The following is a 14,086-nucleotide window of genomic DNA, read 5'->3' as shown; positions in this document are numbered from 1 at the left end:
AATTTAACCCCGAATGTTTTGTTCGCTTGCACACTCCATCGCTTATATAGGTATTTTTACTGTATCATTAATAAATCTTCTTAAATATTATGCACCCCATAACCTTTTTTTTTGCTATATATGTATTCATGCATTTAGGCCATCGTTAAACGGTTCATTTATCAAGTCTAAATATAAAACTTGCAATATATAAAACATCAATTTCACGCAGTAAACTATAATATCCGCTGTTCCCGGTAACTAGGTATGACTCATTTTTTATATCCGTACTGAGTGCCTATGTGTTTTTCCTATGCTGTTATTTTTTTGTTGAACTTAATACAGATTTAAAGTCCAATTTAGAGTTGAACAAGTTGGAGCTCAACATCATCGTATAAATAGTTTGAATTATTGGATACGAGTAGCAAAGTTAAGGAGAGTGGGTTCAGTCGTTGCAATGCGATTACAGTCAAGTAATATGCGAAGTTTCGAAGTTTCATGCCAATCAGATAAATAATCTAGAACTAGGTCAAAACTGAATCGTAAGATACCTATGAAGAAACTTCTCTGAAAATGATCTCTGTTCATAGTTAAATTATTGGATAATCAGATGTTAAACTAGCATATATATAGTGTAGCCTCCACATCGTTTCACAGACAACGAATAAGTAGGGGTAGATTGAGTTACACGCTGAAAAGTTCAACGGCTCATACCGATGTCTGTTGCATTTACTGTCCTGAAGCTATGAGTCACAAATTTCAGCAGACAAATGTACTTTCACATTTTTCTATGTGTTTTGTCTTTCTTTACTCTTGCTGCACTTATTTGTGACATATTCACATTATTGCCCATTAACTTAACAAAATAAGACCTACTTTACCATCTGAGACGAATTTGGCCGTAAGCTTTCGGAAAAGGCGTAATGCTAATTATTGGGATTATACTATGGCCTCTCCACTTCCAGATCCCCGTTAAAAGGGAACCAGGGGAAAATACCAATGTGTCGTAGGTACACGAGCCTTCCAGGCTCAGGATAAGATGGCGTCCGTCATATATATGTACGTAGGTAGTATGATTAGATCGGGCCGCAAAGTTCACAGGGTGGGTGGGTGGCGGGGGCGGGCGCAAGCGCGGGCGATGCACCGGAGTCAAGTGCAGGGCCGCACTGCGCCGCTGCAGTGCCATGCGCCCGGCGCCCGGTCAATAGCCGCTTCAATGACACCCGTCAAACGCTTATTGACTTTATTAGATCTTATTGCGTTTCGGACAAATTCCACTCGCATTACTAACCTTTTTTACAATCGCTGGTAGCATAAAAGAGAAATTTATGGCTTTGTTTGTCGAATAATCTCATAAAGTCGTTGAAGGACAGATACATAATTATATATTTCTGAAGGTCATAGTCATACTTGCAAAACGTTGAATAAGACAACAACAGCTTTATCCTTTAAAAAAAAATATAAATGGAAAATATATAGAAATTCAGAAAAATTGCCCACTCCCAAAATCATGAAAGGCAAGCTTAATAATGAATTTCATAAAAACTATAGCGAACATGATCGATAAAACCAAGGTGTCCCTATGTTGTACAAATAAATCTTTGATTCTTTCAATATTTGTGAAGCTATTTCTGAGTTTTCGCAAAAAGTCTTTCCTTCTTAATAAAACGCCGCAAATCGTAAAAGTGCTACGAAGATTAAAGATAGGTACTCCCTATAGCTTGTTATGAACATTAATATCCTCTAATAGCACCCGTTCAAGGCTGCCTATTGTGACAGACGGACATCTATGGCACCCAACCTAAGCAATGAGCATGGGCCGACAAGCTTTTGGCCGGTTTCTATACAATTTAACCGGCTCTAGATTTCGAGGCAATACTTCAACTGCCTTATTTAGTCAAGTCCAATTTTCCGTATTAAAATTATAAATAGCAAAAGCTTGGCAGTTTTCATACGCAAATATAGTTTGGCCCAGGACTATCTCATTTCAAACATAGACAGAGAGAATCATAATACTGTCTTTGTCTTACGGTAGTACTAGCACACAAAAGAAAGGATAGGGATATAGTTTTCCTGGTTCTTACTGACTGAAAAGTGGTGTTTGCTAGACTATAACTAAAATGTAAAAATAACGTTTAATGTCATCTACAACATTGACGATTGTCGCTTCGTTGTATGGAGGCTGTCAGTCTTCTGTATTCTTTATTACCCATCAACTACTTAGAAATACAAACTTTGAAGAAATTAGTTATGAATGCAGTTGACGGAGGGACAGTCAATCGGACAAATAAGGTTGATAAATCGTCGTTTATTTATTTTATTTATTTAAACTTTATTGCACACATAAAGAAAAATGTACAAATGGCGAACTTAATGCCAAAAGGCATTCTCTACCAGTCAACCATTGGGTCAAACAGAGACATTTGTGTATGTTGGTGCAGGAAAAAATAATAACAAATAATAAGGAAAAAATTAAACGTGAAGTCAAATAATATTAAAAATATATAAATAGTTAAATACTACTACTTATATAATGTATAAAAGATAGACTAATACATATAATTATGTACATATACATGATGGTGAACCTTATTTAAGTCATTTATCCACCTGGACGAAATTTGCACACCTGGTTACATTTATAATGCGTACGAGAAATAAGAAGCGTTTTTGAGAAATTCCACCTCTAAGGGGATAAAAGGGGGATAATAGGTTTAATGGGGTTCTTATCGCAGAGCCGAATCTACAAAAGCTAGGTTGCACACCAGGTTATATTTATACATTTTATAATGTGTACTTATACGAAGCGATTTTGAGAAATTCTACCCCAATGCGGTTGAAAAGGGGATACATTATATGTGGTTCAAGTTTTATTTTAAGCTAGGAATTTGAATCTTCATAAAAAGGTATTTAATTAAAATACAAGAAATCAAATTAAAGCGTTTGTAATAATTCATCCTATAAGGGGGTTACAAAGGGAATGAAAGGTTGCATGTGTTTCAAGTTTTATTTTAAGCTAGGAATTTGAAACGTTGTAAAAACGTATTTTATTAACTCAGGAAAACTAGTTTCAGCGTTTTTGAAAAATAATCTCCCAAGGGGTTTAAAGAGGGGATCAAAGTTTGTATGGGATGAATGTTTTATTTTAAGCTAGAAACTTGAAACCTCGTAAAAAGGCAGGTGTATAATTAAAATAGAAGAAAAGGTCATCCTCTAGGAGGGTTAAAAAAGAATTACAGTCTATATTGGGATCAATTTTTTTAGTGGGGGATTTGTAACTTTGTAAAAGGCATATTATTAGAATACAAGAAAGTTAATATCAATGTTTTTGAAAATTCATTCCCTAAGGGGTTAAATGAGGTTGAAATCGTATAACTGTCACAATGGCTCAGCGGTAGATGCGTAGACTAGCGAGCGGGAGGTCCGAGTATCGAACCCCGGCGAGAAAGGTTGAAATCGTATATATATCGTGTAAAAACTCTGAAACTTCTTAAAAATACATTGAAATACAAGAAAGTTAATTATAGCCTTCAAAATAAATTAAAAGTGGAAAAATTCACTGGATCGCTAATCCTATACAAACCAATCCAATCCTATAATATTTATTATATTTATTTTATTTATTTATCGCTACCCCAAAGCTCTGCCATATGAGCTACCAAGATACTGAATTTTTCCACTTTTAATTTATTTATAAGCCTAATAGCATCGTTCGCAGACGTTTCTGCTTCATACAAAATTAATTTAGTAATTATAGCGTTTTTCATCAACAACTTTTAATAGGGGGACAAAAAAGTTGAAAGAATATTAAACAGGAAGAAAAATGATTTAGGCCTTTTAAAAAAATCTTGCCTTAATTTGGTGAAAAGGGGGTTGAAAGTTTGCAACGGAAAAAATTTGATTAAGAGACTAGAAGCTACGTGGAAAGACGCAGGATTAGAAAAGCAGAAAAGCAATATCAGCATATTATTTATCCCCTAAGGGGCATAAAACGGGATAAAGATAGTACCGTGTCCAAAAACTTGTTACTCTTAGAAAGACAATGTTAGAACCCAAGAAAAATAATTACAACGTTTCCAAACAATCATCACCTACGGGCTTTAAAAAGCGGTTTATAGTTTGCATCGAGTACAAATACTTAGAAACTTCTTAAAAAAACATAATAAAATAAGCGGCCAAGTGCGAGTCGGACTCGCCCACCGTACTTTTTAGCATTTGTTGTTATAGCGGCAACAGAAATACATCATCTGTGAAAATTTCAACTGTCTAGTTATCACGGTTCATGAGATACAGCCTGGTGACAGATGGACGAGCGGACGGACAGACAGCGGAGTCTTAGTAATAGGGTCCCGTTTTACCCTTTGGTTACGGATCCCTAAAAAATACAAGGAAATATGTTAGTGGAAACCAAGATTTTTTTTTAGCGTTTTTTAAATTCGTCCCCTAAGGGGTTCAAAGACTGGTGAAAGTTTTATCGGGAGCGATAGTTTTGAAGTAGGAATATGAAGTTTCATATTGCTATTTCAAAATTGTAAGTTTCGTAAAAAAACAAAACTTATCAGCATTTTTGAAAACTAATCTTTCGTAGAGATACTATATTAGAAAAAAAGAAAAGCTGTTTCAGCGTTTATGAAAATTCATTCTCTAAACAGTTAAGAAGGGGTTGAAAGTTTGTATCTGGTATGAATAGATTTTTGAGTGAGGGACTTAAGACTTCTTAGAAAACTAAAATATGAGAAAACATGAAAAAATATTTCAGAGTTAGGTATTTAAGTAAGAAGAATCCCTTAAATATTAAAATGGGACTGAAAATATGTTTGTTTTAAATGAGATTCTTTACTTCATAAACAAGGCAAACAAAAAAAACGGCAGTACAAAAAAAAAAATTTTACCGCTTTGGGAAATTCTTCTTCTATGAGGGTTGAGAGGGTTTATAACGAGAACTTTTGTTTGAGTGAGAGACTTGAAACTGCGTAGAAAAACATTGTGACACAAATGTTACGTGTTGTTAAATCAATAAATTATCTTACCGCTATCTTTTGCTGCACATTGTTTAATGTTCATGCAGATTAAATAAAAATCTACGCGTACGAAGCCGCGGGCAACAGGTATACCTAATACCTACATACAATATGCTTTGGTATGCACACTTTTTTTGGCAGGCGGTTGAGACTTGGGACACACATTACTTATGTGTGATTTATATAAAGTTCTAATTTCAATATGCGTCATTAGCGTTGTCTACTGTCACTCTGTCCCCAGTTACCCCATTCGACTTCGACATAAACTGTAAATTGATAACGCTGTTGATTTATTTAGTACTTTAAAGCACGCATATTTTCACATTTGCGTCGTTCTTCTGTTCTAAGTATAGAAATTTATAGACATTCTTACCTTATTGAGTTATCAGTCAAGATCAGCGCTCACGGAAATGCGGTAGCGGTAGTGAGCGTCATGGCCGAGTCAACGACCGGCCGCCCTCGGCAAACCTCCGAGGAACCATTGTCGCGTCATCCTAATTCTTTTACTGTATTACAGTGATGTATCGGATATACATTTTGTCATTCGACGCCATCCAATTATTATACTTATTAAGTTTAGGCAGTGCGCCCTATAGCGGCCGTCAGTATTAATATTAACTGCCTCCTGAGGTGGAGACCGAGGTCAAAATTTATAGATTATAATAGAATAGAGTAGGTAAATACGAAATCCATATCTTGTAATAGTTATTGTATATCTATTAGTTCCCATGTAAGCTGGTACCTCCTGTTGTATAATATCTTTGGAGCTCATATCGAAAATGATACTTTACTATTGGCACGGCACGTTTAGCGAATGTTTACTCGTAGTATATCCAAATACATGTCGAATAAACGCACGTACACATGTGTCTTTATGATTAAAAAGCAGGTTATGGCGCCTTTTTTTGTTCCATTATATAAAAAAAAAAGTTTTCTTTGATAAAGCCTAATAGAAGTGTAGTCAGCGTCTAATACTTTGTAGCAGTGAAAGTGGCCAAATAGTTCGGTACACCATACTAAATAAATGGTGTACCGAACTATTTGGCTACTTTGATTGCTACAAAGTATTTGACGCTGACTGTACCTATAGGTACCTATTAATGGTTTTCCTGTTTACTTATCAGTATAATCAAGTATTAAATGGTACTTCTATAATTGAGATGTTTGATAAGACGTCAGTAACATTTATAGATATTGATTGAGTTATACCACACGACAATAATATAAAAAGCTATACCTTAAATCGTTGATATTCCGTTTATTTATGTATCAAGATTTTTAATTTCAGTTAATCATTTTAATGTCCAGTAAGACAACGTCACCGAAACAAAGAATGTTCCAGGCAGTCTCACGTCATTGTCTCGGAAAATTCTTTAGTTACGTGCGTTGTAGAAAATTATGTATTTGTTTCAGTTTCGTCATCGTTAACTTGCCCTTGGCAAGATTGACACGTGTACAGTGTACATTGTACCTACGGGTAAGTATAAAATATTAATGCATTCATAAATGCAGTGTTTTACTTATGTATGAAATCCTATTGTTACTTTAATTTTTGGTAATCATTTTCGAAATTTCGTTCTCAATAAGTTATGTAGCAAATTTCTGTACATAGTGTTTGATTATATTTTTTAAGAATCGGGCATATATATTTCTTAATTGAGATCGAGTTTTCACTTTCAGTTTATGTACAAGGTTGTAGAGGAATCGGGAATGAAATTCAGTAATAATTTTTACAATTCTGATTTATTTTAATTCGACAACCTGTCATTATATTAACAAACAAATGACTGAGCACGCTCTCATACGCACATAGATACATACACACACAAACACACCGCGACCGGCGCTCCATTGCATATAAATTATACTTATATAGTCTTAAATTATATTTCAGTCTGTTTGCACTCTCCTCGTCCGGCGCCGGCCACGCACGCACGCGTCCTAAACGAATTATCACATATAATATATTAACACGATCTGCGAACGTTTATTATACTAGTTGATTTAATTTAAAGTAGGTCGGGGTGGGGTGGCGGAGACAAGAGGCTCCGCGGGCCGGCCTCACGCCTCCAGCATGGGGGGCATGAATGCACGCGGCGGCGATGGTGACTTCTTGGAGAGGTTGAGGGGCTGCGGCGCGTCGCCGACATCCACCTGCAGCGCGAGCTGCGCGGGGACGGGCGCGGGCGAGCCGCCGCGGTAGCAGGCCAGTAGGCTCTCGGCCGCAGCCTCACCGCGGCGCATGTACTGCTGGATGATGTCGGTGCGCTTCAGCTGCTCGGGCGTCATGCGCGGGCCCTCCATCAGGCTCTTTGCCAGCACAGAGTGCGTAGACGAGAGCGATGCCCGCAGCGGTCGGGGCGAGTGCGCGGGGTGCGCCGGGCTGCCCGGGTGCGGGCACTGCGCGGGCTGCGGCGACGGCGTCGGCCGCATCGGCCGCGCCTCCGCCTCGCCGGTGTCGCGGCGCATCGCTCGGAACTTTTTGTGGGGCTTGTAGGCCTCGTCCATTAGAGAGGAGGCGTCATATAGGGGCGGCGCCTGGAGGACACGCTTTAGCACGGGCATGTCATCCGCGGCGAGTGGCCGCCTGTCTTCAGAGTGCTCTTCGAGTGACGAGCGTGGGCTGGAGCAGCCCGATCCGGGCCCGACGATGCGCTCATGTTTCTCATTACCGGACTCGATGCCGGAATCTGTGGGCGAGTCTAGCTTGCGGTAGCGCGGAGGGGGGCGCACTGGCGTGACCGTGAGACCATTGTGCGCTAAGTGCGCCACGCCAAGGGCTTCCTCGTCCACGGAGCCTCGTGAGTCGAGCCGCCGTCTGCCAGCCAGTGTGGCGGCGAGCAGGGGAGTTCCGCAATCACCGAGCGCTTCACCGGATTCGCTGCTGGATACTGATCCTAATGGGCTTCGAGCAGAGTCATCCGCCCCGGAATCCGCCCATGGGCAACCTTCTTCATCACCCCACATTTGTTGTCTCAAAAGTTCTTTGTGCTCTGTCCTGAATACGACCAGTTTCTCTGTATGGAGTGTGCTGAGCGTCCGTAAGTCAGGAAGAGTGTCCATTAACTCCCGTAGGAAACCGGGCCTGTCGGGTCTGTTCTGAGCGATCACTGTCTGCAGGCACGACTTCAAGCGCGAGTGCATTCGCTCGACGAGTTCAATGTTCCGTAGGCCCGGTCGGTCAGGCGTGATAAGGACTATGGCGCAGAAGAGGCCGATTTCGGCGTCTGTTAGGTTCATGGAATTCATGCGCTCAGCAAACTTGAATGTTGAGTCAACAAGGAACCGAGCGTTGGCACCGCTCTGAATAGAGTCTCGCTTCATAAGCTGGCCGTTGAGGCAGATGATGCTGTTGAGTGGAGCATCGAACATGCAGATGAGGCGCACGAAAAGTGCGTCAAAGAGTCCACTCTTGAGCAGCGTGAACTTGTCATCTTGTGTGAGCAGCTGGAAGCCGGGGATGAGGCCGGCGAAGTCGATCACGCCACGGATCACGTGGGCGAATCGCTGAGAGAATTCTTTCTCAGATTGCAACTCTGGCGCCGGGTTTAGTGGACACGCCTACGACAAACAGAAAAAGATTATTAGATATTGTTTATAAATTGTCAAGTTTTCTTTATTGAAATTTCGTGACATGTGATATAAAGTTTCACGATATCAAGATGCTTACCAGAGTTGGTTGTGAATAGGTGGGACAATCGCGTGCGCGTGCTCGCATGGCTGCGACACGATCTCTGGTGAACTCGCAGGTGTCGAGGTGTGCGCGCACTACCCGCGCCAGCAGCCGCGGAGCGTCGTCTAGCTCCGCGGCCGCGGCCTGCTCGTGCGCGCGCGACGACGACGACTGCTGCATCGCGGCCAGGATTCGCGCCTTCTCGCGCTTTGGCACGCGACCGAATCGCACGGCTGCAACAAAAAGAAACAAAGTTCAACACATGCTCCACTATAAAATTAAGTCGTTAAAATGAAACGAGTGCGTAGCTAAGAACGGGATTGTTGTGCAAGGTCGCGGCTAAACATACTGTGGGGTGCAGCTGTCGCGAGGCAAGCGCCCGAGCCATGTGCACGCGCAGCTGACGCGAGGGTAGAGTTCATCGCCCGTCCCGCCGGACTATTGTCTGGTGAGGCTTTTTAAAATCCGCGGGGCCTACCGGATATGCAGCGATTCGGTGAACTAGTTTGAATGACGAGTGACAAAGCGCAAACCGCGAGGTCACGTTAAAAAGTGTTACGACTTTCTCGCGCTAGGCTGGAGGGCGGCGCGGTATGAAAGGCTGTATGCGACCGCCGGCGGCGCGCCGCTTACAGCGTTCGTGCGCGGGCGCCGGTGAAAGTGTTTGCGCGCTCACGATTGAAAACGAAAGCGGAGAGCGCCCTCTCGCCATTTCTCCGAACTTTCGCTGCGCGAAGTGGGCCGCACCAGATGCACGAACCTATTGTTCGCGATGCTCCGATCTGTTTCGTTTATCTCTTTATGCGTATCGTTCTAATATTGAACTCCCCATAAGGTCAACATAACTTATGTATGTTGTTTGAAGTATGTGTTTTTATGTATCAGTATAGTTACTCCATTTTCTCGAGTGATGCATAGAAGTTTAAGTAGTTTTTAATCCAACAAAAAATATTTTTAAACCCATCAAACAATAAATGTTGACATTGTTATTTATTTCGAAGATGTAACGAAATTATAATCATTAATTTTCATGATCGCGTTTACTTTTGATACATAATGTTATCGAGTATATAATACGTAAATATTTCATAGAGAATTACCAAACATGCATGTCTGATATTCGTATCACGTTGTATAAATATTTAAATACTCTTGTAAACAATGCATAATTCAAAATAATATTTAAATCTCCTAAAGGTGCGTTTAAAATATTACGTAGTACGCGTCGGTACGCGGGTACGCGTCGGTACGCGGGTACGCGTCGTAGCACTAGTTCGTAGCACGTTTAGGCTTACTACCAATTCTTTAATTTATAATTTAGCATTTTTTTAAGTTACTTAAAATTCATTAATATTATTTTAAAGTGTTTGAGTGTGTTTTATTATAAAGCTCATAAAAAAATACGTACGAGCATTGTGATATTTAACAACTCCATTCAGGATTCCCTTCAGGATTGGCAGGTCTTCTCCCATGTCTAAGACCATTACAGTTTCTTTCACTAAACTAATTCACAGCCGAAGCCACAGATAACTATAAGCAGGTAACTTTACGTCACTAATTAAAATAATTTAAATCACTAGATAGTGTCACATAGCACAAGTAGAGTTGGAATTCACAAGCACTGTAATCCGTTGTTGTTGGCTCGCGATCTCGTGGCCGAGTGAGCGTATGGCATAGCGGTGTTAGGGCTGACGACCGATGCGCGGGCCGGACTCCCTCGCACTGCGCGACGGCGCGCGCCGCTCCAACCTTGAACTTGAGCGGGCGGCGCGCGAGGGGGGCGCCGTCAATAAACTCCGCGCAGGCCCCTGCCCCCGCTCCACCCCTCCCGACCCCCGCCCCGCGCTCCACTTGAACCTTGCCGATATAACGACGTGAGAATTTTCCAAAACTAATTTCCGGTTTCCCCGAGATTACGCTCTACGTCCGTGTTGTCTTTACGGCTAGTTCAGTTTGATGATGTTAAAGGACTTCTAGCTTTTGTTGACACTGATTAGCTACATTGTATTCTATATTCAAGGATAGGATGCACGTATCCTTGTATTATTATAATATCAATATAAAGAGGTCAACATTTCCTTCAGTAATTCTGATAAATTAAGAAGGTAAAAAATACCTCTAACACTGAATAAGTAGAAATGTTAGAGATTGCATATTAATCGTATGTTTTTTTTTTTCAATCTTATACTTTAAAGTACTCTAAATTACCTATAATTCGTGATAATAATGTTCTTTGTAATAGTTTATTGTCATTGCATTCAATTCAATTGTAGTTTGCCTTTGCGAAGGTTTAGTTCAATAAACGACCGCATTTCAATGGAGCGCTAGTCGCGCCGATGCGCGCCATCTGTTGGTGAGTAGCAGAACTAACCACTGGGTGTAAAATATATCTGTAATGTAATTTCGCAATTTTTTTTGTTTTTATTTATGTCAGATAAACGTTTATATCTGTAGTTATTACTATAAAAATATGATAAATTTTATTTTAATGATGAGTACTACCTATGTAATTTAATTTGTAGGTGAATATACAAATGTCGGTTTTTTATTTTATTTGTTTTTGTTTACTTTACGAATAAGAATGTCATTTTAATATCTACCTATGTGAAGTATTTCAAGGGACTATTGTTATTAATGATTATGTCCAGAGTCGATGAGCACGATTTTGGAATAACCTGCGTACAAAGGTTCTTATTAATCAACTGCTATAGATGTCGTGGCCAATATATATTGCAATTAAGTCTCCTACGATTAGTTGCATCCTCTCTATCAATTGTTGACATCACAGAACTACTTGCACCTATTACGTGTTATGTGCGTAGAGAAACGCGAGGGCAACGAACTGCATTACGAAAGTGAAAACATAAATTTCCCTCTCACGCTTACGAAATGCGCCTTTCTCCGCTTTCACCGGTCGGAGACGGGCCCGTGTCGCAAGCCTGTGGCGCTGGGCGAGTTTGTCGACCCGGTTAGCGTGCGCTCACCCGCGCTTGCATAACCCGACCCCCACCGCACGCACACCCCCCCTCCGCTGACCCCACTCCGCGAAATAGGATCTCAATTCTCGCAGAAGCTCGCGCCGAGCAGGCCTCTTGGCGCGGGCGGATTTTCCTGTACGTGCTAATGGATGCACATTGCACGTATGCTATGCCGCCTACGTCGCGCCTCGTCACATTACTAATGTTGCGTCATTTACGCACTCGTTTCTAATTAACATGACCTAATTTTTGGGTAACAAAATTAGGATTGAAAAAAAATTGTAAAATATGCAAAAAAAAAAATACTCAGAATTACGCGTAGGTACAAATAAGATATGCTTAATAAAAGTCATAATTGTTACAAGTTTTTAGCATTTTTAGCAAAGTTTCTGGCATTTTTTGCAAGTAGATATGATAATTTTGATAAAAATACAACACTTAAAATGGTAGATTTTACTATTTTTGGCAGAATTAAGAATTTTGCATCAAGAGTTTATATATCAGCCGATATTTAAACAGTGGAGAATACTTCAGGCGATTTTAGTACCTTTTTATCATACTCGCAAAAAATGTGTTAATCGAAATTAAAAATTTAACTCACCATCTCTGCTCATGCCCACTGCGATGCATTTTTTCAACCGGCAATATTGACACCGATTTCTGTTGATTCTAAGGATGGAGCACTGCTGGTTTTTCGTACAGGGTCGGTACTGGATCTTCTGTTGGATGGACCGCCTGAAGAAACCCTGGGGATCACAGCGGCAGTTAGAGTCTGGCTCGAGGTCGGAGCCGTCGCTGGAGCAGCCCGAGTCCGAGGACTCACGGCGCGCCTCCAGCATGCTCACTAGCACGGAGTGCCGCTCGCGCAGCTCGCCAGCGGTCTCGCACGACATGCCACACACCATTCACTGGCACACACAGCCACAACCACAACCACACGCTCTAGCTTCGCGTACGCGTGACCGAGTCTTGGTATGACGCAGAGTGACTGCACCGACACGGGCGACGGTCGACTGCGAACTGTGCGGGCGCTGCGGCGCGCGGCGCACAGTTAGCGAGCCGCGACCTAGTTGCCGGCCGCCGACCCACCCGAGAAAGTGAGAGTGCCCCCGGCCCCCGCGCGCCGCGCTCCTAACGGTCCACGCCGCTCTAGAATGCGCCGCTGCCGCTGCACCGGTGCGCCGGATATAGGCCGGGCGCATCCCGGCGGCGTCGCGGCGCGCGGCCGTTCACCCCGGGTCGACGACCGCTCGATTGCACAACGTCGCCCCGCTCCCTCCGCGCCGCCCTCGCCCTGGAGCTAGGGCGCGGGTCGACGACCGAATCGCGCCCGCTGACGTCACTAACACGTCACGGCCTACCTCAATGCGCGCGCGCTCCCTCTTAGGGGCTGAAATTAGCCAATTAGATCGCCACTAGTAAATATCTATTGTACTGATTACAATTGCCAGCGGAATGCTACTATTCCACTATCATAATATTTACCCACTACATCCTACTCTACTACGAGAGGCTGACGTTACACAAAGCATCGTAAAGAAATGATTGGTTAGCAAAATAAATGACGTCACTTTTATAATATAATCCTTATGTGTTATTCGTTTAAAATTGCACACGTTCTATTTGCTAATTAACAATTTTCCTCGTCGTCGAGTCGAGTTAGAGTTACCATGCACCTAAGTGTTGTTTATAAAAAGCCTGCATGAGGCATCTTATATTCAATGCAAGTACCTATAATTGCTGTGTTAACCGCCAAATGTACTACTCAAGTCGGCTAGAGTAGAACTAATAATTAGAGTAGAGCCTCTTGAGCTCGCGTCGAAGTAATTTGCTGGAGAGGCAGGACAAAGAGTGGTACGGTGTCGAGTCGCGGGCGGAGGCTGCGCGGCCGGGGGTCGGGGCGCGGGCGGCGAGCGGTGGCCCAATTTCGCGCTGCCATCGATCCATTGTGCGCTGTGCGAGTGGCCCATAATTGGTCGCAGCGCGGGCACTGACCGACCGCGCGGTCGTTGACCTCCTTCCGCGAAAACAAAACCTTCCCGCCAGCATGGACTTCTCCCGAGGCAGATATTGCGGTTTCCGTACAACTATGACATAGCTGGCCCAATTACTCGTTTACAGTCGCACCATTCCAATTATATAATTAATAAGCGAACGAACGTACCACTATCGAAGTGTCAACGACCTCTGACTAATTAACACGGTGACTTCGTTTGGAGTTCCAGAAAAATAATAAATAATACTATTTGTCATTTACTCCCTATTTAGTTTCATTAACTGTAAACAATGTGGGCTGGCTGTGTTGATAAAGCGCTCGTTCCAATTAGTGGCGATGCCTGCACGGACTGAATATGGGTAATGCGTTACGAGTTATGTAGGTATTCAGTCTTCAGGAAAAACTTGTATTTGATAACCTATTTATAATATGGTTATTA

At 42.1% G+C, this 14,086-nt stretch overlaps 1 protein-coding gene across 4 annotated transcripts in view; it reads right to left on the bottom strand.

Annotated features, from left to right (window-relative positions):
• Positions 1-6,724: 6,724 nt before the first annotated feature.
• The window catches only part of LOC133520915 (ecdysone-inducible protein E75), a 147,259-nt gene continuing 139,897 nt past the window's right edge, over positions 6,725-14,086 (bottom strand). For 3 of the 4 annotated variants that reach the window (XM_061855594.1, XM_061855596.1, XM_061855595.1), the window contains exons 3-5: positions 12,253-12,397; positions 8,671-8,906; positions 6,725-8,561 (exon numbers count right to left, since the gene is read on the bottom strand). In XM_061855594.1, the coding sequence (XP_061711578.1) occupies positions 7,062-8,561; positions 8,671-8,906; positions 12,253-12,397 (1,881 nt within the window). In that variant the 3' untranslated portion in view covers positions 6,725-7,061. Of the gene's footprint in view, positions 8,562-8,670; positions 8,907-10,081; positions 10,468-12,252; positions 12,398-14,086 lie in introns of those variants that run through there. The other variant, XM_061855597.1, reaches the window with a different exon arrangement.

This window comes from Cydia pomonella, chromosome 9 (assembly GCF_033807575.1).
Source record: "Cydia pomonella isolate Wapato2018A chromosome 9, ilCydPomo1, whole genome shotgun sequence".
Classification (NCBI taxonomy): Eukaryota; Metazoa; Arthropoda; class Insecta; order Lepidoptera; family Tortricidae; genus Cydia; species Cydia pomonella.
This window is presented reverse-complemented; position numbering and strand designations above follow the sequence as displayed.